This window comes from Anser anser (assembly GCF_964211835.1).
Source record: "Anser anser genome assembly, chromosome: 1".
NCBI lineage: Eukaryota > Metazoa > Chordata > Aves > Anseriformes > Anatidae > Anser > Anser anser.
The window spans coordinates 190,874,394-190,900,336 of NC_139720.1; the positions used below are offsets into that span (position 1 = coordinate 190,874,394).

The window sequence follows — 25,943 nt, forward strand, 5'->3', positions numbered from 1 at the left end:
ATTGTACAGTAATAAAAGAGAAGTCTACACATTTGCTCTTTAAAATACTGGGTTTATGGCACTGCTTAATACGCCAATTAATTTGGACAAATTTGACTCTAAATACATAGAAAACAAATGTCAAATACGAGACATGAAGAAAAAAGTACTGAAGTTGTGTAGCTATAAAGCAGTATTTGTCCCAGCACAGAGGATTACTTAGTTTGCATATTACGTAGTTGGATAATTTCAAGTATATAAATGTTTCTTTGTCTTTTTACTTGTATGCAAACATACATTCATTTTGCACATTCTAAGCATGCAGAAACGATAAAATACAAACTTGGACTCTCGTCTTTCCAACAGCGAGAATTTTTATCTGTGTCAGTGGGACCAGCTGATCCCATTACTACATAAAGCTTGATTATTCAGATTGGTCTTTTAAGTAGTCTTTGTTACTTTTTAAACTAGCAAAACAACAATTAAGACTTAATGAATGTCTTAATTTGCATTAAGCCTTGTAGGAATGATTCTGTTAAAATGTTGTAAAAGGCTTACTGCCCATGAATTGACATTCTTTGTTTTTCTCTTTCAAATCTGTTGAAGGAAGGAGGAAGATGAAAGGCCTGTATTGGAGTAACTTTTGTTTTCCTGGTTTAGGAAGTTTCATAGATTAAAATGCTTTTAACAAAGGACATACTTCAAATAAAATCTATCTGATCTTTAAAAAACAAAACAACAAAAAAACAACCCTAGATAACTTTTGTAGTGTATAACCAGAATGAGTTATTAACATAAATGATGTATTAGCATAAATACGTTGAAGTGGTGTATTAACATAAATATTCCAGAACCGGAAAACATTTTTTTTTTTAACCATTTTTTGTAAATTCAAGATTTTAAATAAGTACATGAAAATAGGAAATTATGAAAGCAACAATTTTTTTATTAAACAGGATTTTTTGTGGATTAAAAGAGTGTTTGAAACACACTATAGTGTGCAGTTTATTAAGAAAAGCATTTGAGCAAATGTGTTACTGTATTTTTTCCCCTCTGTTTTTTGGGTGATTAGGGGGTTTTTGTTTGTTTTCTGGTTGGTTGTTTTTTGTTTTGTTTTGCTTTAACATGGGGATAATGCTTTTAATTACCTGGTTATTTAGGCGGTGAAAGGTTTCTAAGGTCGCCATCAGATCCTCTTGTAAATACATCTCACAGACTTCCTGTCTTGTCCATTAGTATAATTCAACCTTTAAGTATAAGTCTATGAAGGTAATAGTGTTGGCCTTTCAGGATCCTGCTTAGTAAGTGTCATAAGAGGTGTTGTATTGATACTAGCAAAAATCCATCTGATCAGAGGAACCTGAAGCAAAATCACTAGATATCATAAACAGCATTATCTCGGGAATTTTCTGGAATTATACAAGATAAATACGGCTTACTGCGTTGGCAGTGTTTAATTTGTTGTGATATGCTTTCCTTCTGCTTTGAGGGTAGCAGTCAAAATCCATATTTAAATGTGGCAGCAACCTGGGAAGAATTGCATCGTGGTGAAGATTCATTCCATGAAAGAGCCGAGCCCAGAGCCCTAATTCTTTGAGTCTCAGCTTCATATATGGGAGTAACTTAGGTTTGACTTAAGTGTTCAAAACAGAAGGAAGTATGACTGTCTGTCTGTCTGTCTGCCTGCTGTGAAGGAAAATGTGTTGCGTGTGCTCAGTGAGGCTCAAAAAGACAGGTGTGGTAGACGTAACGAATGGGAAGTGAAGGTAATTTTGTGCTGTGCAATCATCTTCCTTCCCTGTGCAGGGAAGTTTTACCATGAGCTCAATTAGGCTATTGAGTTAATGCTATTGAGTATGATTAGAGTACGTAGGACTATGTCTCAAATCAATTAGGCAAGGAAAAAACCAAAACTATTTGTAAGTATTTTAAAAGCACGAACTGAAGCTATCCAAATTAGATTATCAAGTCGTGTATTGCTAGCGCATGTTCTTCTGCAAATAAATTAACAACAAGCATTACTGAAGCCCACTCAGCATATTGCACTTCTTCCTGGGCCAGAAACAATATTGTAAGAGATGTGTTTCCGTTTTGCTTTTTGTCCTGACTTATATAAATACATGGAAAAGTGTGAGTTTACATATTCTAGTAAAATATGACTTGAAGAGTAGAATTTTGTATTTCGTTTGCCATAGAAGATTCGATCAGTCACCATGCATTAATTAGTTTAGGCTGGGAAATTCTGTACACCTGCAATAGTGGCACAGACAAGGAAGCATCTTCTAATATATGGGGGGGGAAAAATGAAAGCACTATCGAATGAGTGTTTATATACTGAAATTTACTTTTACAAATTGTAAGTAAATTAATTTTATACTTGTATGTTATATTCTTGTTGAGGAAAACGTTGTTATTCCTGGTTACTTAATTTCTTACTTACTTGTAATGCCTTTCAGTCACTAGGAAGAATAAAGTTCTGGTCTGTGTTTTTCTTCTCTTTCACTTACCTATAGCTAAGTCGTGCTGAAAAATTTTGGCTTCTATATACACCTATGTAATGTGGTTAGTTATGTCAGTCACCTTTTTTCTTTGTTGTTCCTTGCCTCTTGGGGAAGGTGGAGAGTATTGTAGGGAATGATCTAGCATAGAGCACGAATGAAGGGAGAAAGACATCTTCAGGACTTTGACAACAAATGTAAGTTTTGAGATAAGAAGTTTATTTTAATAAAAGTTCAGTCATTGGTTTTACTCAGGAAACTTACAACTCAGTAAAGTTACAGAATAAAACTATTACAGCAAACTACTGAGAAGAGGACCCACCATGTTATCAACTGATGTTTATTCTAGAAAGGGATAGATCAGCATCCCCCCTCCCTCCCGTAAGACTAACACCAGTATAATCTTCAAAGCACATTAGGCTGGTTGCGAGTCAATCTTTGTAAGAGAAGAGCTGTCTACTAGGCTGGGTGATAACAACAAGGTAGGACACATGAAAACTGGTAATGTTTGCCTGCTCACTGACATGTTTGTAGACAGTACTTCAATGCAGGGTAGCTTTTTTTTTTTCTTTTTTCTTTAGGCAAGTGCTGAGTGCCTTCACATTAGTGTTTCAGTCTGCACTTCTGAACTGATTCCTCCAGGCATCTGAATTTTACCATACTTTGGTTTACATCTTGAAGTCATCTTACTGTGCACAAATTAAATTCCTTTTGGTGGAAACTAAATCAAGCAGCATAGTTAAGCCACAGCTGAGTGTTCAGTCACAGAGCCAGTCTAAAACCAATCTGGCAAAAAACATCTGAAACTCAAATTGTGCGTATGTCAGATCATAAACACCCACTGATGTGCTTTACAGATCTGCTGCTGTAAGCTTATCCATATGTTAGCTGTTAGAATTACTACTTCTGAGACCCACTACTTGTGGCACCACAGAAGTGTGACCTCTGGGGCAGTGAGAGAAGGCAATGATAAAAGTGGAAATACTTAGCAATATTATTGCTTTAGCAAGTTGTTTTTTTTTTTAAAAAAAAAGGAAAAGAAAGGGAACCCGTCTTATATCTGCACTTTAGATTTTTTTTCTTTCTTGTTGAAATGCTCAATGTCATGGATTTTTTTTTTTTGGCCATTTTAGAACTTCTAGAGAACCTGTATCTGTAAAACGTGAAAATCAGGAGAATTAATTGTGCTTAATTAAAGATACTACACTCTTCCAGCACTAGTTGTATGGGTTGTTCAGTGAGCCCCAAAAAGCAGAGAATCATTTTGGGATCTTCCCGTATCCCAGTTAGGTGGCAGAGGAAAAACTTTTATACTCTGCGTCATACATCATAGACTGAAATCTCCCAAGTCTAGATCCAAGTCTAGATCCAGTCCAGATCTAGATCCATCTCTCATGGCTGATGTAAAAACATATGACTCCACTTCTGCTTGAAACCACTGCTGACCTTTTGTCTAAAAGATCATATGATACCATAATATTTGGTGGTGTCACAGTGCTTCTCCGCTACATTCCCAGAGAAGCTGTGGATGCCCCATCCCTGGAGGTGCTCAAGGCCAGGCTGGATGGGGCGTTGGGCAGCCTGGTGTGGTGGGAGGTGTTCCTGCCCATGGCAGGGGTTGGAGCTGGGTGGGCTTTAGGGTCACTTCCAACCCAAGCCATTCTGTGATCTGTATTTGATATATTGTCAGCAGGGACTGATAATGTGTACGGTAACGTTAAATGGGAAACCTCTCAGAGTGAGGGATAGTTAGGTTTTAAAATAGTTCTTACGTGCCAGATGTGAGTATGCATTTCAGCACGCTCCTTCATGCTCCTGCTGCATGCTATGTCCTCCCCGTCTGCAGCCAGCACACTGTTACTGTGTGGGGAGGAATGACATCCTCTTACAACAGACAAAAAGAGGGGTGTAGAAGGAAGTCTGAGTAGCTTGTGGGTTTTTATATTGGTATCAAACATCCGTGCTGGTTTGTACTGATAAAACATTCATAATCAACCGCATTCAAACAAAAGTAATGTCATGCTCTGAAGCTATGTGAACGTCTAAGCCTCGAATGAAACAGCCTTGAATAATCAGAAAACTGTACTGTTAGTATAGGCCTATCTTAGCACGTTTTACTTACTGATGAGTCAGGATCTTTATTGTGCTAGAAATCTAAATACAGTGGTCAGGTCTGTATGAAACAGAAACATCAAAGTTTATATCATAATATTCTCCCTTCCAAAGATAGAATAAAGTAGCTACTCCACCCTAGCTTTGAAAAGAGAAAGAATTTCCTAAACGCCTTGAATTTATTTTTAATGAAATAGAGATTTTAACAATAGGATAAAAAGGCCTTCCTTTTTTTTCCCTATTTATTTGTAAATAATATCCACCTTGCCAGAACTCATGGGTGTATTTCAATAATACTGCAACACCAAATATTCAGAAGCCATGGAGCACTTTAATCTTAGATGAAGGTTTATACAACTTTTCCTCATCGTCAACATCACCATTTGAGAACAGTTGTGAAATCCTAACTGCTATTTTTAATGCAGTTGTGTGATTTTGATTCAGTTTTATTGTTGTTATGTTCAGGGCCATTTGCTACATATTTTGTGTAAAAACAAACAAATAAAAAGAACTAGTTGGGAAGGAGTTGCATCTGCTTTTAAGATTCTTTACTTTATAGTATGTGCTATTTTAGATTCACTTAGGCTTGACTTTAGACTGGAATATCCATGCTTATGTGTTAGTTTATTAGAGGGTGTATATATATGGCAATGTTTTATGCAACAAAGGGTTAGATATGTTTGCTTTTCACTAAAAGCATTCAGAGTGAGACCTCTAAAAAGTAAGTTATTTATTCTCTGAATTTTCCAGAGCAGAGGTTTTTCTATCTCTAAATAAATAAAAAAATAAAATAAAAATTCTCCTTCCTTTGAAATCCACTGTTTATTGCACCAGTTTAGTCTACAGCCATCAGCTGGAACCACAGAGTAACCAGAGTTACTTTCTCTGACTTCTCTCTGAGGATCAAAACCAACAGATTTGTTGGGCAAATCTGCAGCATTTCTAATGCACACCGAAGCTAGCTGTACTGTGCTGTCTTTTAATTTTACAAAAGTCAAAGTATTTAACAAAGCAATTTAAACATTTTATATTTTTCATTTTAAGTGGAATCGTCCAGTCTGTTTGCTTCCTATGAACATCTGCATTTCTTAACTTTGTGTGAGATACATTGCTTGAGTATGAGAATTATGCTTGTTGAGGGGAGCACCATTTGGCCTTTTATCATCTACTTTGTAATATTTTATTAAAGTGATTGTTATTAAAAAAGCTACACTCTGAAACAAATAAATATAGCACACCAACAGTGTAACTGCATAAAAATACACAAAAATGATGTAACTTACTTTGAGATGTTTTTGAACAGAATGCATTTGGAAACACATTATCTAGGGCGTTTTGGATTATGTAGAAATAAATTTCTGGTGGTGAAAGGGTGTTAGGTTCTTTATCATAAGCATGTAAATATTATATTGTGGCACAGCTTCTCGCTGGGTGACCTGTCTGCTTTTAAGATCTGAGTGGAATGATTTTGTGGCCAATATAAACATCCTGAGAGTGCAAATCAACAGAGAACGCAAAGGACCGATTTTCCTGCATGCATGAGTACTGTTATCCTGCCTACAAACTTGTATTTGGATTAGGAAACAGACTAATTAAACATGTTTTCTTAATTTGGCATGTATGATTGTTGAGCTGGATCACAAACTCCACTTCTTCTACCCCTCTGGGGTACAAGCAGGAAGGTGTTTCATTCATTTTCTGTATTTAGTCTCTGATTTATTTTTGTCTTCCTCTCTCCTGATTAGAGGGATTGCTTCAGCATATGTAAATTCAGTAAAATCTAAGTTTTACAATCTGTCATCTGAAGATGCAGGTTTGGTGTAGCAAGGTCTACAGCTGTGACCAGTAATCTCGTGTGTGTGTGCACACAGGTAAATTGAAGTAAATCAGTGATTGCCTGGGGATAAAAACCTTTGAGCTAACTGTCTAGTATGCATATGTGAGAATCAGGATTGAAATATAATGTGAAATGCATAACTAATGTCTGTGCACGATACAGAACATAGCTTGAACAATGGCTCTTTTCCCCAGATGTGTGCTGTGGTCAGACTCATAATTGTGACTGTGTTTTTGATGTCTCTGATGTGTATGAGCTGCCACTCATGGCTGTAGTTGTTCATTTTACAATTTTCAGATCCAAGTCATTTATCCTTGCGAAAAAAACTCGCTAGATTTTTTTTCTCAAGCAGATGAACTCCCTGTGTACATAGTTGTAACACTAATGTTTTTCTGCTTTTGATTTTTCTAGGGCGCCAATGCCTCAGCTTTGGAGAAAGAGATTGGTCCGGAACAATTTCCAGTTAATGAACACTATTTTGGTTTGGTTAATGTAAGTTTCAGTTCCTAACACGATTGCTTTGAAATGCTGTGACTGGATTTGTTAAATTGCAAGACTGTGACTGAGTCGATAATTAAAACACTGAAAGATACAGCCATTGAATAGACACACTTACTGAAACGTATTTTAATTATTGTATTTGTTGAAATGTGTTACTGAAATAATAGTTGAAATTGGGCTAGTTACTTAATACTTTATTTCATTTTACTTATTGTAAGGTAGTTTTTAAACCACTTGCAGTTACGATGTAGAAGTATTAAAAAAATCTGTTTAGAATATATATCACGTAGTTGGTAATTTGCCAATCTAAGAGAATAAATACAGTAAAAGAAAAAATCTGTGAAGCTGTTGAAGGTATCAAGCTTTCACATCTGCTATTTTTATTGAGATCTAAAAAAAATAATACTGAGCCCAAAGGGGGAAGCAAGTGTGGAAAAACACACTGAATTGTTCAATTCATTTACTAGTTTTCAGGAATAATGTAAAATTTAATTTCTGGTGTTACCCATGAAAAGTATATCTTGTTATAAGTTGCATGATTCTGTCTGAAATAAATTATTAATGGCTTTATTTTGGGGGTTTTGGAAAGTATGTACTAAAACCAGGTGGATTTTACATGAGCTAGCATCTTCCTTTTTGTAGTGGAACTAATTACTTGTAGTGCTGTCCTGCTACTACAGCACGTGTCTCTGCCTCTAGGTTCTTAGCACTGACATGGTTTAGGTGTCTAAAATCCCAGCATCCACTGGGCAGTCATTAAATGTTCTTACTGATAAGCTGCCTTAGATGCAGCTTAACTGCCATGACTTAAATTAGTAATTTATTCCTTTCCTGTGGAAGTTGAATTTTCTTCAAAATGATGCATTGCGTTTTATTTTTATTTTTTATGAAAAGATGAAACAGAGGAGTTTAGCTGTTAATACTTACTGTAGGGGGTACACTGTTCCCCATAAGATTTTGCTCAGCCTGGAGAAGAGGAGGCTCAGGGGGATCTCATCCGTGTCCCTAAATCCCTGAAGGAAGGGTGCAGAGAGGACGGAGCCAGGCTCTGCTCAGCGGTGCCCAGCGCCAGGACAGGAGGCCATGGGCACAGCCGGGCACCCAGGAGGCTCCCTCTGAGCACCAGGCAGCACTTCTGTGCTGGGCGGGTGTCCCTGCTTGAGCAGGGGATTGGACCAGGTTACCTCCAGAGGTCCCTTCCAACCTGAACTGTTTTATGATTCTGTTAGTTCTATAGCTGAGCTTAGACTTTCCTTCAAAGCTATTCCTTTTCTCAAGTCTGTTTTTCTGATTTCTTATCTCAGTCCAGGGAGGATTTATTATGTCTCTCATATTACACAACGGATTGAACATCATTGCACTGTTTTCTATATACAAAATCTCTTTGACCTTAATTTATACCTGCAGTACTGGTTGATATGAATGCTGCCTCACTGTCCCTTTTCAGATCAGAATGTATGCCCTGTTTTTACTGTAGAAATGCATCTAGAGAGAGTAAAAGAGGTAAAAAAGAAATAATTGAAATCTTGCGATGTCCTCTTAGCAATCTTAAACAGATATCTTAGATACCACCCACCCTTTCTCTCAAGAGTACAGCACTTCTAAAAGTTTGTCCCATGATCTATGGTAGTATGCAAAGGGCTTATGCTGTCTTGGCCATGTCTTAAAATAAAGTGTAAAAGTATTCTATTTTTTTTGGAGGGGAACAATGGCTTAGCTTAAGCCTTTGTCTTCCACCTTGGTTATGTGTCTATATAAAACCCTCTTAAAATGACCCAAGTAGTCAATAAACTAATGCGAGATCAACCTGCAGATCACATATTAGAAATTTCAGTTCTCTAACCATCTAAATTCAGATGTTAAACTGGGTAAGTATATGGTGCTAATATATTTCCACTTTAAACATGTGAAAGACCAGGTGGTTGATGGGGTGTTTGATTCTGTAAGTGAAAGCTCTACATGGAAAATTCAGCCTACAGTTGAAAGAACAATATCATTCGCTAAATCAGCAGGAAATATTTTAGATATGTGGTAAGATCAAAATGTTAGTAGCATGAAGTACTGCCATTTGCATCCACTAAACTGAAGATCTTTGTGAACTATCTGTCAGAGGTAGCAACTCCTCTAAAAATGCCTGACATGAGCCCTTTATTCAGTTAAATCTGATTGCCCTATTGGGGTCAAACCATAGTGCATTTCAGACTTGCTGCTGATTCCTTCTCACTTTGTGTAGAGCCAAATGCTAAGTACAAAGAAAAATAAAGTTAGCATTCCTAATGTGATCTGGAGAGGCTGAACTTATAGGGGTGACACTTAATAGCAGGTCAGAGAAAGCTTTCTTGCTTGATGTGGGATTTTACGTATGAGATTCAGCAAGTATAGATTGCCTGTGTAGACATGGCTCAAATATATAAGCTAAACATTAATGCGGTATATGTATTATGGTATTTACCAAAGCTGTAGTCTCACCATTCCATATGCAAATCTAGCTCATGTTGCTGTTTTTTAATCTAGCTCATGTTGCTGTGGTTTTTTTTTTTTTTTTGTTTTTGTTTTTTTAGGATAATGCCAGGCTTCACCAGGCAAACTGCTGATTTGCAGTCCTCTCATGCCTTTCTCCAACTCTGTCCAACCTTTGTCATACTGCTGAAACATTTCAGCTTCCATAAAATCACAGAAGGGTTAGGGTTGGAAGGGACCTTTGGAGGTCACCTGGTCCAACTCCCTGTTTAAGCAGGAACACTATGACCCAGGACCACGTCCAGGCGGCTTTTGGAGATCCCCAAGGAGGAGACCCCACAGCCTTTCTGGGCAGCCTGTGCCAGGGCTCCGTCACCCGCCCAGCACAGAAGTGCTGCCTGGTGCTCAGAGGGAGCCTCCTGGGTGCCCGGCTGTGCCCATGGCCTCCTGTCCTGGCACTGGGCACCGCTGAGCAGAGCCTGGCTCCGTCCTCTCTGCACCCTCCCTTCAGGGATTTAGGGACATGGATGAGATCCCCCTCAGCCTCCTCTTCTCCAGGCCGAGCAGCCCCAGCTCTCCCAGCCTCTGCTCACAGCAGAGATGCTCCAGCCCCTTCTCCATCTCCATGGCCCTATGTTGGACTGTCTCCAGTAACTCTGTGTCTCTCCTGTACTGGGGGACCCAGAACTAGACACAGCACTCCAGGTGTGGATTCGCTGCTGCTGAATAAAGGGAAAGATCACCTCCCTTGACCTGTGGACAGCACTTGTCCCAGTGCAGCCAGCACGTTGCTCCTTTGTCAGCTGAGTAAGCTGAAGGGGTAACAGCAAAGATTGTGCAGCTGTCAAAGGAAAGGAGAACAGGACCATGAAGCGAGATTGAGATAGGCTATGAAAATAGCCTTTCTTAGGTATGTACATCTTAAGATGGTCCTCACAGAAACAAGGAGGCAAGTTATAAACCAGTTGAAAATATCAGTTACCTCCCCTGTATGTAGCCTCTGTTAAGTTTCCCTGAAGAGACAGACGGAGGAGTTTCAATGTCCGGTACAAGCTGAAAGTTTAAGATAAGAAATACCATCGTTGTATTTTCTTACGTTTTCCTACTGTTACTCTGATGCAAACTGCAAAGGCATTTGTTTTCCTACAGCTCTATTTTGAATAAACCAAGCGAAATACCCTTCTTGTTTTGAATAGCTGGATGGGTGTTCAGTGCTGTGCATTTTCCTATTTCAGAGTGGTGCTGGAGTGCTTACAGTATCACTACAAGGCATACAGCTTACGGTTACAAACTTCTCATTGTAAAAAGCTGTGCAAGCATTGCTCTGTCATGTATTGTGCATCCGAGGCAACTGGCTTTTGTTAGCTGGAAAGTGAGGAGAGAAGGAAGGTGTCAGTTGACCAGGCTAGCAGGAGAGCTGAGTATGGAAGGAGGAGAATTAGAAAGTGATGTGTAATCTAGAGGTTGAAAAGGCCCAGATTGACATTGTTCAGTCGGTGATGGGAGGATGAGAGGACTGCAGCAAGGTCTTGGCTGTTTTTGAAGTTAGAGGTGTGTTTTTGTGTTGGAGTTGAAGGTGGGAAGTAAGGTAATAGTGATGGTAAGACCAGCATTTATTTGCTTAACAAAGTTTCCTATTTACTTAGTAGAGAAACCTCCCCGCCTTTTCCCCATTTCCCTATCGGAAGCTTGTATTTAAAAAAGATATATATCAGGTTTTGCAGCTATGGAGATTGATTCTTTACGTAAAAAATAAACATGATCTAATAAAATTGTTGTTTTCAAACTATCTTCTATTGCCTGCTGTCTTTCTGAATTTGGCTGGAGAAAACCGTATGAAATTGATCTGCTTGCTTTTAGTTCCAATCCATAGACATGTAGGTTAACATACATTAATATTGCATTTAATCTCCAGAATTTTGTTCAGTGTTCTCTGTTGCTTCATATTTTGGTTGCCTCTCACTGCATGCTTGTCATTGTAATTAATTTGTAATCAAAGCGTTCCTTCTTAAAATGGGAATGTTATGAAATTTCTAATTTACTACCTTTTCATCTTTTGACATCTGGTGTAGAGGTTTTTAACACTTCTTCCATTTGATTTAACTGGAACTTTTAAAACATTTTAATGTATTTCTTCTGTATATTGTTATTTCTAATTATAAAGTCATAAATAGCTAGCTTATAATATTAAATGATTTGACATAAACTAATGCATGATTTCATCTGTTTCCTATAAGGAAAAAAGCCCTCTTTTCCTCTTAAATTCATTAACCTGTTTGAGTGCAGATTTGGGCCTCAATAGAAGCTAATATAGCTAATATATTCTCCCTGGTCTAAAAAGTAAAATTAACAGGTGTTATTTTGCTCAATTTTTAGTATGGAGATCTTAAGACTTCTTCATGTCTTTTTAAAAAAATACACTTCTTATTCTTTGAGTGAATCTTGGGTATTTAGGAAGCCATCTTTCATTATTTTAAAAGCAAAACGAAACAAAAAACAATTTCCTTGCCAGCTTTCTGATTAAATTGCATAGTGTTCTTGTTTGTCATTGTCTCAATTGGTAGAGGGCAGAAAACAGTTACTTCCCCATTACTCCTAAGATGTAAAAGCGTTTAGTGCTTTTTCTCTGTTGATGGAAGCTGCTCTTAATACCTCTAAATGGACTGTGTTTGCTGTGTAACAGTCTCCCCATCGCAATATAATTTGGTACCCATATATGCTAATATTTTTATATAAAGCATAAAAACATTATTTTCACATTTTACAGGCTGTGCCTGGTAGGTATGTGCTTCAATTTGCAGGTTGAGTGACTGCAGCTGAAAGGTTGGATTGCTTGCTGAGGGCTTTATAAAGAATTTTCTGACACTTTCAGTGTCAGATAATGGGCTTCGCTGCAGGAGGGCAGCATAAAATGAGAGCAACTTTCACCACTGACAATTCATGATGCCTTCGCAGAGGTGACGGGGAGGTTTGTCATGTTGGGGTGAGCTGGCGACAGTGTCAGTGATTGCAAGACTCAAAGCAGTGCCTATGAGCTGGAAGGAATTTAGGGAAGAGGAACATAGAGAGCATCTTGGCACAAAGGGTGTTATGGATGCTCTTCGAGCTGACTCTGCTTACCCCACTTTACCCCACTTCAATTCAGTGGCCTGCCTCTTTCAGACTGCCCATGTCCAAATTGTGTGTCCTTTTCCTTCTAATCTCCATTTGAAGCTACCACCTGTGACGTAGCTTCAGATCCTTAACAAGCCGTGTTTCAGTGTTTGAAGAAAACTGGAATGCCAATCCTGTCACCTTAAAATGAGAACTGAAAATACAGAAACAGGTTAAAGCAGTTATTTCTGACATTGATCACAAATAATAAGATTTGGAGAATCCAATTTCTGAAGTGTCTGAACAGCTCTCTTAATTTACAGCTGAGTTTCTTCACAGTACAATGTCATGCTGTGCCTGTTCCTCGCTGTTGTGGCTAGATGGATAGATGCAATAGATAGATACTTTTACTTGGCCATGTTTTGGGAGCTGTGAAATTGGTGGTATTTGTTGCACGTTTTGACCCAAGTTAATGCAAAATATTATTAACTAATTAAATTTACAGGTAGGACAAAATGATATAGCATGTTCAAATTTACATTTTTTTCGCATTTACTTAGTGTCCTTGTTAATCCTTTGCACAGCAGAAATATGCTTTAACATCTTAAGGTCAAGAAGAAATGACTTACATAAAATTTGCCGTGCTTATGAATTTTCTCATACTTTGGATTTAATTTTACCTCTCTATAGTAATACAATGCAAGCTAATAAATGTCTCTCTTCTTTTATAGTTTGGGAATACATGCTACTGCAATTCAGTTCTTCAGGCACTTTATTTCTGTCGCCCATTTCGAGACAAAGTCTTAGCATATAAGAGTCAACCAAGAAAAAAAGAGAATCTCCTTACATGCTTAGCTGATCTCTTCCACAGTATAGCCACCCAGAAGAAAAAAGTTGGAGTTATACCTCCCAAGAAATTTATAACAAGATTACGAAAAGAAAATGGTAACTTTTTTTTCTTTTTCTTGTGTAATAGCAAGTATGATTTGGTTCTGAAGTTGAAATAGTGGAATACCTACAGATTTGTTAGGGATGAAAAGTGTTCTTGGTGCTGTAGGATAAAGATGAGGTGACCCTAGAATGAGGGTGTAACCCTGCATCTATTTTGAGAGAATCCTCATCTCTTTCTCTTTGTATAGAAGTGAATGTATTGTCAGAGGCTGCTTCTGAACTTGTCTGCTAATATTGCCTAAGAGTTGTAATTTTATAATCCAAATTCACTGCAAAGCTTTTATTTTGTGTTTAAGAGATCATTACTCTTTGAATATAGAATTGAATGCTAAATTGAATGTATGGAGCAGACGTTGAGACATCCCTGCAAGAATCTAGCTTAAAATCCAGTGATTTTTTTATATTCAGTTTGCATTTATACAATACTTGGCTTGACTTGCGTTTTAAAGACTTAGTGCATTTTAAAATCAGTGTTTTTTATCTGATTTGTTTGATGTAATAGATATCCCAAATTTTAAGACATTGCCAGAGATTTTTAGCATTTCTTGTTTCTTATCTGAAGAAAGAAATGTCTTACCTAAGCAGAATAGAAAACTATCCTTAAGTTCTCCAGTAAGTGTACTTGAGTATGTGTGCTTGTGTTTTTATGCATTTACAGAAATTATTCATTATTATTTCATTAGCTAGTTAATAGATGTTGACTGACTATGACAAATGAGAAGAATGGTTCAAATGTAAAGCAGAAAGCAAAACACAGGAACTATTATGTTCTTTATAGAAAGTGTTATTTTAAATGCTTAATTATGTCATGATACTGAAATTCTACACAGGAGAAGGAATTGAAAGATCTTCAGAGAGAAAATGTGAAAATTCAGATCTTGTTGGCTTTTTGAGTCCCTTAATGATGAAGCTCTCACCTTTTCTACAGAATTAAATGGCTAAATTGTTGACCAATGATTCCATGGACTTTGTATATACTATTACATGTTTATTGTAAAGTTACACAAATTTGAGCTTTAGAGAAGAGTAGGATTAAGAAAGAATCAGATAGGTATGCAACACCAGTCAAAATTCTGTTCCAGTCAGTATCCAGCTGTACCAGGGAGATGACTGAGAACATAAACTTCGTGTATTCTACACTACAATGCTGCTATTCAATCTTTGTTTACTAAGCCTGGATCCAACATTCATATATTAATGACCTTAAAGCTTAACTGTCTGTGAAGCAGCAACTGGCTTGAAGTCAGCTGAAGGTATACTGTTACGTTTACTTAAATTTCTTCTAATCATAAAATGAACAATGTTTTTCTTGTTAATTTACTGGCTGGGCAGATATCCCTGAGAGATCTGTGACGTAACATGGTGAGGAACCTCTGGAGTGTTTTACCTCAAGAGACTTGCAGCTCTTGTTCTGCCTTGACTTACTTGATTAAATAAAGATCTTGTAGGTGGTTAGATTCACAGTGAAAGTTTTTCTTCTCAAAAATAGTGTAGGAGTTCATTAAATAGGCTACTTGATTCATACTCTTGGCTGCCCTATTGCACTATTTAACCAAGTGATACAGATTAGCATCATATTCTCCCTACTTTCCTAATAACTCAGGATTTTTTTGTGTGTTTGAAGTTTACTCCTGGATGGCATCAATGTGAATGATAGTGAATAATACTAAAGCTTTGATGTAGTCCCTGTATTCATTTCAAAACTTATTCATCACTGAGGATATTTTTCATTCATCTTTCCAGTCCTGAGAACTATTCCTCTCGTGAAGGCCAATCTTTTAGTGTTATCAAAAGCAAATTGCAAGTTATAGTTAACTGATGTGAGTGCTAAAAAAAAAAACAACAAAAAAAACCATGTATGATATTAGCCAATGATATAGCATGGTTGTTAAATTGACAGGAAAATTTCCTTTGAAGAACTCCTGGTCAGAAAGAGAGAAGTAACTGTTAATAAATGTGGTTCAATGCCCTTTAGGTTTTCTTAGTCCCATGAGTGAGGATTTGTAGAAGGAGAGGATGTCTCAATGTGGTATTTCAAGGGGCTACAATAAACTGTTTTCACGGTGGTACCAGTCTGAACGTAAACAAGATAACAGACTTGTAAGAGAGTTTAATCTGTAGCATTGCTATACATTGCAAGTATGTGCCGGTGAAACTGTTTCCCTTCAACTGAATTAATTCTATGATTGTTATACGTAGAAACGTTTACAAACCAACGTGAACTGCAAAACACAGTGACTGTGTTTTTATCTGTCCAACAAGTCTGCCAGTAATAAAGTTGCTTCATACACCAATCTCTAGAAGCAATATTTCAGATCTTAAAAGATGATCTGTTTATTACTTGAAGTCCCAATAAAAAGCTTGTTTGCTCTTGCCTTGGTTAGATATTCAGGCTAATGTGACATGGCTCCTACAAACACTGCCTTAAAGAGATCTGCAAAAAACAATGTTGTTTAAGAACTTGAGATACTGACATTTTAATCTTATTTTCATTGCTATTTCTTACAACAAAGCATTTATGACAGAGCAAAGGTGGACTTAAAACCCTAGAAGTGAAAATCAATAAAGGAATGTTTTGAACATTTATTGTTCGTGTTCGTCCTTGATAGAACATATAAACAATGAAATATGTCCTATCGTAAGTTCCGAGTTCTTTGTGAAAATATCAACATCTAATGGCATTTGAGATGCCCTGTATTATTCAACATGTTGACCTAAGCTTGTCTAAAATAGCTTAGCCCCTGTAGGAGATCCAAACCATTAAAATCTATAAAGTGGCACTATACGTACACCAATGTTTAGTTAGCAGAATAGTGCCCTAGTTTTCTTGCAGAATGGTTGACTTTTTTGGTAATTCTGATCGGCTGAGATATTTATGTGAATGTAGACTGAGTTTCTCTCCATCCCCTGCTGCATTTTTGGCTTAATATGTGAAGTACTGATTTTAGTGTTTACTGTGAAATGATTCAAGACCCGAAACAAAGACTGATTTTGAAGTTTGCATTTTTAAAATCTTTTTTATAGTATAATGCTAACCAATTTATTATTATTATTTTTAATCTTTTAGAGCTTTTTGATAACTACATGCAGCAGGATGCACATGAATTCTTAAACTATCTATTAAATACAATTGCGGATATCTTGCAAGAAGAAAGAAAACAAGAGAAGCAAAATGGTCGCCTACCCAATGGCAACATTGATAATGAAAATAACAGCCCACCAGACCCAACCTGGGTTCATGAAATCTTTCAGGGAACATTAACAAACGAAACCAGATGTCTTACATGTGAAACTGTAAGTCTTTATTTACTTAATAAATGAATCATGAAACAAAGTTCTGAAGCATGAAGAATTTATCTCAGCAGACTAACAAATCAGTTTCTTTCTAAAGAAAATTTTACATTTGTATGAGCATACTGTGGATGCCAGTTGGCACTGAGACATTAGACCAGGATACTCAAAGAACATAAAATGCAGGAAAAGTAATCGTTTCTTAAATGTCTGTCCAAAGGTATTTTGCTGCTACTCGACCCTGATAAATAAACTCCCTCTTTGAGTGAGCTATACCAAAATTTCTTTGAGAGTAGTTCTACAGTAAGAGAAAGAATATATTTCAGAGAAAAACTTGTAATTGAATTTTACCTTCTTGAGAAAGAGGAAAAGCAGCACAATTTGAAAATTACAGTAATTTTGTCATGGTTTATGCCTTAGATATAGTAAAAAGCTAAATGACTGTATTTTTTGTGTGGCTCTTCATACCTATTTTCCTTAATTACGTAATGCATACATTTCAGCATGACATTGGAAAGGAGGAATTAGTCAGATTAAATCTATATATTTCACATGTATTCTTTTCTGTCTTCTAGAAATCCCACCACTTTTTGATGTCAAAAAAAAAAAAAGTTTACTAACGTCATATGTAATGCAACTTCAGACTTCAATAGATCATGATATTTTGAGTAATTTAAGTGCTGATTTCAACAGACAGTCTTTTCTTTTCTGGTACATTTCTCCTCCCTAGTTATTACCTCATGGCAACTGTCAATCACTTTTCTTTTAGTTCTTAAATGGTGTCATGTTTTTTTTTCTTCTTGAAAGATGAGTTTAGCTTAGTCTAATGACCAATGTCATTACGTTTGCTCGCTGTGGCATAGTGAATAATACCTGTCAGGATTTTGATTTAGGTATGGTCCTTAACACAATTAAAAAATGCTGATATGTTCTTTACCAGCATTATTTTACTAGTTATCAGACCTATCACAATTTTGAGTTTTACTGATATTGTTCAGTTCTATTTATCTGTTAGTTATTGCTGAACAGGATATGTCATGGCTGTTCACAGCTATGCCTCCTTGACTAGTTGAATTTTGAAGAATATCTATCACAGGCCATTTTTTTCTAATACACATTGTTTTTTATATACTAGGGCTTTTGTATTCTATCCCCTAACAATCGGGAAACTATTTTATCAGCTTCTGTCTACTCAGTATATCAGCTTCTAATTAAAACACGGTGACCTGAAAATCAGCACTTAGAAACACATTTACACTTATTAAATAGGTAATAGTACTGTGAATAGTGTCTTATTTTCAAATAGTAAGTATGTATGATTGCTTTAATGTTTATTGAAATTGCTGGTATTTAGAGTGCTTCTGTGCTCAGAAAAATAAAATGTAAGGAGTACTTGAATATAACTCATGTAGCAGATGGCATAAGCTTTACATTGCATTACTTTGCATACTTACACAGCAATAAGGGATGATTTAGTGCTTATTAATGATAAGACAATAAGCTTAGATTTTTTTATTATTATTTAAATGTAGAATTTAATGCATTTTTAAATATAAAACACAATCTTTCTTCCAAGTGAGAATAAACATCTATGATGTTCCTAAAAGCCACTATAGCAAGATTTTATTGTATTTTTAATTGTCCTGATTATAGAGCTTCTTTCCAGGACACACTGTCTCATTAGCCCTTCTTTGAACTAAAAAGTTAACGTACTATTTAAAGGTTTATCCTCAGTTTAAATATGGACAGTGGAATATAAGAAACAGAGATATGATTCTTTAACAAAGATTTGTGTCTTGGGTCAAGCTACACTAGAAACTAAAGTTACAAAGCATATTGTAAGTTGTCTTTATATTCTTTTAATGTGATTTCCTGTCGTGATGCATTCCCCCTTCCATGATAGAGATATGAAATATGATTAAGTGAATTTTACAATTTTATTGTAGCTAATTGATAAAAATGTTCTGAAAGTTCATTGGTTTTGCAGAGTTTTCCTCAAAATTTCAGGAAAGAATATCAGTGAACCATAAAATAATGTAGTTGACAAAGGGGGAAATGGTCTTGGATCAAAAGCATCAGACTGATACTGATAAGGGTTTTCTAGTTCAGCTGGTGGTCTTGCTCTTGTTCTGGTATGATTCACCAACATACAAAATTCTTCTACTTTGGACTGAGGGAAGGCAATAAGGAATAACTCAGTGGTTTCTCTGCAGGAGTTGTATTGAAGACTTAACTATGTCCTACTTTCCCTTCCCTCCCCCACAACAAATCGTGCCCTTTGTTTCAGCTTAATTTAAAAATAGTTTCTGTCTTAGCACACATGGGAGCTTACAGCTGCAAAAGCTTTTTTGTCCACGAGCCGATTCACGTTGCTAGCAAGATACCAAACTGAAAGAAATACAGATTCCCTGAGTGTTAGCCATCTGGGTTTTGTGTTCTGTGTGGCGTTGGCCATTAGACTACAGATGTGCTGTCTGAGTGGAGATTATGTCCATGATGTGAGAACAATGTACCATGCATTTTCATCAGAATATTGGAACACCCCAGTACATCGTTGTTCAGATACATGTATTGTGTTAGGAGCACTCACAAGGCTTTTTGAATACATCTGGGCTTTACTGTGCAAGTGATGACAATGTCCATTTCTGGGGTTGGTTTTCTTTCATTCTATAGATGATTGCAATACATAGTTTTGAAAATTTGATCACTTTAGTCTAAGGAATGTAGTGATGTTTATTGGTAAATATAATCTGTAGAGAAGAAGAGACCGTGGTTAGAGTGCGAGATTATTTTTTTTTCAGTAAAACTGTACACATAAATTAACTGTTCAGACACAACTGCATGAAAAATCTTAAAAACGAAGAATAGCGTATTCTAAGTTACCAGCCTAGATAGAAAAAATCCACTTAGTTATTCTTTCAATAAAACCTGTAACGGTTCCTCATGATCGGAAGTGCACAATGACCAGCTAACTTGAGAGACGTTCTTGAAGGCAGTATATCAATATTATCACTAAGAATGGAAAAATTCCTTTTGCAAACTTCTGATTTCAGTACCTATTTCCTTTTCAACCAACTATAATACATCCCTTTTTTCTTCCCCACTCGCCTCCCTGCCCTTACAGCTTCTGCTTGTGATAAAGCCACCTATGAACTTTTCATTCTTTCATGGAATTTTCTTTGATTAGACCAAGAGAGGAAGAAATATCTTAATTACATGTCTGAATAACACTGATCACGTGGCACCTTAATTCTAGCTGTCCTCGCTGAAGACTGCAGCAGAGTGTTTTCTAGAACTGATTTTTTTTTCTGAGCCATTCTTAATTCCTAGGCTACAGTGATTTCTACCAGAGTTCTTAGTGTTCCAAACTCAAATTGGTAATTCTGAAAGTGGCTTGCAATGACATCTTTTGAAGAACTGCTGATCTGCATACACCTAAACTGCATTACAACCCTGAAGATGGGAAATGAGCAACGTGCTGAAGATACTGGTTTTTTTCCCCACCCTAAAAATGTCTTGGAAGTTTTCTGCATATATTCTGGAAGTCTAAACATTACACTTAAGCATTTAAATGTTATTGTAGACATATGTACTGGCACAGTGGCATATTTTTTGTGTATGTATACTTGTTCTTGGAAAGATTATCTACAGAATAGTGGGACAAATCTTTCTCCAGTCCTCTCATAGATATTTGCAGAAAGTTTTAACTTAATTTCATAAGTGTTTTTTTTTTTTCTTTTGATTTGCCTAATTACATTAATTTTCAGAAATAATTGTCTTGACCAGCTGTATTTTTATTCTCCATGTCTGCTGCCCTTAGGAACTGTGTGCTTCTCATCTCTTGATAATCAGAGAAAAGCTTCAAATTTCTCTTAGGGAACACAAATCTCATATGTTTTAAAGATAAATATTTAGCTCTAGCTGCTTTCAGTCAAGAAATTGCAGCTGGGCACCTTTTCTGAAAGCATTCACTTTTGTATGTAGGAGCCATAAAAGGCAGTAGACGTTCTCACCAGTGATACCAGGTATCTCTAGATACAAAGGGGAAACACTAGCAGATAAAAGTTAAGGTTGCAGTTTGCTGTTTCCTAAACATTTTAATAACATGGTTGATTTTCAATCAGTCTCTTCCCTAACAGAGTGCAACACCCCTGCCCCGCCTTCGCTGTGTTTCTCTTCTGAAGAGCTTGTAGACCTTTATTCCAGTGTTCCTCTTGTGTGATTCATCCCACCACGTTTCCGTGATTATAGTCATAGTCATAGGTCATAGTTTTCTAATTGCACCATGGTTTCCAGCTCCTCTTGCTTGTTTCCCATGCTGTGTGCAGTGGTGTAGATGTTACCCACAGTTATGCCTCTATCAGACTAAATCCCAAGCTCTTGTTTACCAACAAATATGCCATCTGTTGCTCATGAATCTAGACAGAAGGAGTCTTCAAAGCATTTCTGCTCTTTATTAGGAATGCTAGGATAGGCAAATACGTATCTTTCAATAAGAGGAAATCATAGGGGAAGAGAAGAGGTGACAGCATTATATAGGAGAAAAATCCCAGTGATTATATTCTTTTGGAAAGTGTGAGGTGTAGAAGGAACTTGGAATTATTGTTGAGCTAAAATCACAGCATAATCACTGGCACTGTATACTTCCATGGACACATACACATTTCCTTCTTCCTCTTTCTGAACAAAATCAGAAACAGATCTAGCAAATCTCTAACATGCAAAGACATTTCACTTGTAGCAATTTTTTGAAAGCTATTACAAGGGCAATGATGCATTCTGTCAATAGAAAATGATGCTGAAAAGGAGGTAAATTAGCATAACAGGTTTTAACTGTAATCTGCCTGTCTTTTCTTCCTGCAGATAAGCAGCAAAGATGAAGACTTCCTAGACCTTTCAGTTGATGTGGAGCAGAATACTTCAATCACTCATTGTTTAAGGTAGATGCAAAAATCTGAACTTCCATATTTTGTCTGTCTTTTTTAAACTATGAAAGCAGAAAGTAAAACTAAAAGCTCATAGTCATTTTATGTAGCAAATTTTACTTTATGTAAACGTAATAAATAATGTTTCTGTTGTTTTTTTATGTATGTTTATATATATTTTTCAGGTAAGAAACTAGTATCTATATATTTTTTTTTTTTTATTCAGGGGTTTCAGCAATACAGAAACTCTGTGCAGTGAATACAAATATTATTGTGAAGAATGTCGCAGTAAGCAAGAAGCACATAAAAGGTACATCAGATTCAGGGAAGGAAAAAAACTATATGTATTTCATGAAAATACTCTTGTATTTCCTTTTCTGTGTGTTTGAGGCGTGAGGAGAAAGTTCTGTCTCTCTTAATTGTTCTCACTCTTCTTCCACTTAAGAGTAACTTGGTTACATTCCTCGTGCTTGAATTCATCAAGGCTACTTCCATGAGTAACGAGAATCCATGTAAAGTGTTTTGGGAGGCCTATTATTTATTTTAAGAATGACAAAAATAATGGTCTTAAGACCAAAGATAAGATGAAAAGACAAGCTAAATAAACTACTAATAATTAGTTAAAAATTCTGGGTAGTAATGAAAATTTACTGATTTCATGGGACTTCTTAAGCTTGTTTTTCTCTAAATAATTAAATATTTTTTACGATTGCTGCAAGAGACGGTTTGATAGCACTTTTTTTTTACTGATTCAGTCTGAATGATGCTTGTAATAACACTTTTTGCTAACTGAGATTTTGATTAGTTGTGCTAAACATCTGCATGACAGTGCTCCTGAAAAGCATCTGAAGTTCCATGGAAGCCTGTAGTCTATTTAGTGTAAAAACATTTCTTGTCTAATATTTCTTTTAGTCTTGTTTACACCTTTGAAAAAACTTTGATGTTGTGTACTGTGCTGTATTTATTACCTAAGAAAGTATTTGTCTGCTTATGTGGATGAGTTGCAGGGATGGGAACACTGACATGCTCTACTGGTTATACCACTGATTCTGGTTATTTGGTTTACCGCAGATTGAACACATGGCTTTTGGCATATCTCATATGCCAAGTTTGCTTTTACACATTGCATAAGCTTACTAATTGATGTGTATGAGCGGGTTGTGAAGCAAGGTCTGTCCTGTTGTTTTCTGTTGCCTTAGCTTTTTTTCTGTGTGGGAGGCAACGTGATCCCTGACCAATAATAAGATGTGTTGACATAAGCCTGTACTGTAGGCACTGATATATTGGCAAAACACAGCTTTTATTGTTTATATTTTACTCTTCATGTGGCCCTTAAGGTCAGTTTCACTGCAGTCATAATTTTCTTCCTTCTCTATATCATAAAGTTTATCCATGTTAGCGTCTGCTCAACTAGAAAAAGTGATTTTTTGCCAGTGAAAGAGCTCCTATTGTCTAACACGACTGCATTTTTAAAAGAGGACTTCCATTTTGAAAAAAAAGAAGCGGAGCAGAAATTATATCCATATCTCAGTAATATATTAAAAAGTAGCTGTCCAGAAAAATAGCTGCTCCTGTCATCTTCCACCCCTTCTCCAGCATTTTTCATTTCCTACTTCCCTTGCAGGCCAAAGAGAAAACTTGAGTCTAGCATGGTTTTTCAGATACTATCAAGTCTGAGTTTAATGAGAAAAGAAACAGGTGTGTTTTCAAGGATTTTGTCTGCAGTCCCTTATCTTTTGGAAAAGGATTATGTTGTACAAACATATTTACTGACATTCCGAAAATATGGTCTTAGTAGACACACCTGAAGCCTTCATTGGGCTGTATTGTTAAGACTTTTGAGCAACCTTTCAGGGCTAAAGGCAGTCTGACAAATTCTGCACAGTGCTAATCTAAGGTAATAAGCTGTGCCAAGAAGCACTGCACTCTAACTTGGTAGCTGTTTTTGTGGCAAATTTATTTTATTTTGTGGGCAAATTTATCGCCCAGAGGGTGGAAGTTTGTTGCCAGGCCAGCTGTGTTTGGCTGATGAGGATTTGTAAGCACTGAATTGAGATCTCAATACCTCAAACTAGGGAAGGGGGCCAGTGAGTCCTCAGTAAAACTAGGTTATCACATCCCAGCTTTGACTTCAGTAAAATGAAGCTGCAACATGTACACAAAATCATTGCACTTAGAGCATAGCATTATCTTATTTTGGCAGCATAAGGTAAGCCGAATAACAGTGTTCTGTTTGGATCCCTTGGCAATGTTAAACGAATGGCTTGATACGAAAATGTGGAGTAATATAAATGTGACAAAGTCGTATTGCCTGTTTTAAAATTCTAGTTTGACTTGGCCAGTTTAATGGGAAGTTCAACTGACACAGGATCTCTGGAACAACTTTGTTGCGATACCTCCAATGTATACCAAGTGGGGTGTAGGATTTGCATTTGGGAACTCAGGAAAGCTCTAGGGAAGTATGTCTTAAAACCGAATTCTGTGCTACATGGCTGTGTGGTGGTTTGATACTGGTAGGTAGCTAAGCGCCACCACGCCAGTCTCTTGATTCCCCCTTTTCAAAAGGACAGGGAGAGAAAATACAATGGAGAGTTTCATGGGTTGAGTAAGAACAGGGAGATCACTCACCAATTACTGTCACAGGCAAAATAGTAAGGGAGATTAATATTATTTATTGCGTATCACTGGCAGACTAGAGGAGTGAGAACTAAAAGCAAACTAAAAACACCTTCCCCCCATCCACTCTCTTCCACCTCCTCCCCCTGAGTGGTGCAGGGGAACAGGGAATGGGGGCTGCGGTCAGTCCCTGACGCTTCGTCTCCACCGCTCCCTCACGGTCCCTCCCTGCCCCTGCTCCCCGTGGGGTCCCTCCCACGGGATGCTGTCCTTCCCGAACTGAGCCTGGGGGGCTGCCCACAGGCCGCAGCTCTTCCAGAACTGCTCCCACACGGCTCCGTACCACGGGGTCCATCCCCCAGGAGCAAACTGCTCCAGCACGGGTCCCCCACGGGCGGCAGCTCCCCCCAGACCCCCTGCTCCTGCGTGGGCTCCTCTCCACGGGCTGCAGCTCCGGCCCGGGGCCTGCTCCTGCGGGGGCTCTCCATGGGCCGCAGCCTCCTCCAGGCCACATCCACCTGCTCCACCGGGGGCTCCTCCACGGGCTGCAGCGTGGAGATCTGCTCCGTGTGGGACCCGTGGGCTGCAGGGGGACAGCCTGCTCCACCAGGGGCCTCTCCACGGGCCGCAGGGGAACTTGTGCTGCGTGCCTCGAGCACCTCCTGCCCTCCTGCTGCATTCACCTTGGGGGCTGCAGGGCTGCTTCTCTCTCAGCTCTCGCCCCTCACCCAGCTGCTGTAGCACAGCAGATTTTTCCCTTTCTTCCATCTGCTCGCCCAGAGGCGCAAACGACATCACTTACTGGCTTAGCTGTGGCCAGCAGCGGGTTCCTTTTGGAGCTGGCTGGAGCTGGCTCCTAACGTGGGGCAGCTCCTGGGCTCCTCACAGAGGCCACCTGTGCAGCCCTCCCACTACCAAAACCTCGCCACATAAACCTAATACAGGCCTTTATGTCTAAATTATTATATGGGTTGTTCATGGGTCTTCATTTAGCTACTATTCTAAATAAATTCACAATTCTCTCAATTGCTAAGACCACCTTTGCTTTAGCAACACAGGACAAGTTCTGTATTATTGAGGTGACTGACGATTTTAGCATCTTTTTAATGCATGTAATTTTTTTAAAGACTTCAGTATATACGTTTCATGTTTGTCAATGTCAGCTGAATGATTTGGCTCAGTATTGGAAATACTGGTTTTTTTTGTTTGTTTGTTTTCAGGATGAAAGTAAAAAAGCTACCTATGATTCTAGCTCTCCATTTGAAGAGATTTAAATACATGGATCAGCTGCATCGATACACAAAACTCTCTTATAGAGTAGTTTTTCCTTTAGAGCTTCGTTTATTTAACACCTCAGGAGATGCCACCAATCCTGACAGAATGTATGACCTTGTTGCTGTGGTAGTTCATTGTGGAAGGTAATAATATATTTTATGTAAGCGATTTTTGTGTAAGCTTAACTGTGTTTACAAAAATAAAACAGCCAGTATCACATAACTAATAGCATTTAGAGATCTCTTAAAAGTTTCTTAGCAAGGAAAGCATTGTGAAGAAATGCTACCAATCCTGGTAATACATGGCCTTGTAGCCATGACAGCTCATTGTGGAAAGTGGTAGCAGTATGTTTCATAGGAGTAATTGTATGAGCCTAACTACGTCAAAAGGAAAAAAAATAAAATA

General features: G+C 37.5%; 1 protein-coding gene across 2 annotated transcripts in view; it reads left to right on the forward strand.

Annotated features, from left to right (window-relative positions):
• Positions 1-25,943, forward strand: part of USP12 (ubiquitin specific peptidase 12) — a 39,073-nt gene that overhangs the window by 4,720 nt on the left and 8,410 nt on the right. For both annotated transcript variants that reach the window (XM_083803931.1, XM_083803930.1), the window contains 6 exons: positions 6,838-6,918; positions 13,212-13,425; positions 16,499-16,725; positions 21,586-21,662; positions 21,874-21,957; positions 25,484-25,681. In XM_083803931.1, the coding sequence (XP_083660057.1) occupies positions 6,838-6,918; positions 13,212-13,425; positions 16,499-16,725; positions 21,586-21,662; positions 21,874-21,957; positions 25,484-25,681 (881 nt within the window). The remainder of the gene's footprint in view (positions 1-6,837; positions 6,919-13,211; positions 13,426-16,498; positions 16,726-21,585; positions 21,663-21,873; positions 21,958-25,483; positions 25,682-25,943) is intronic.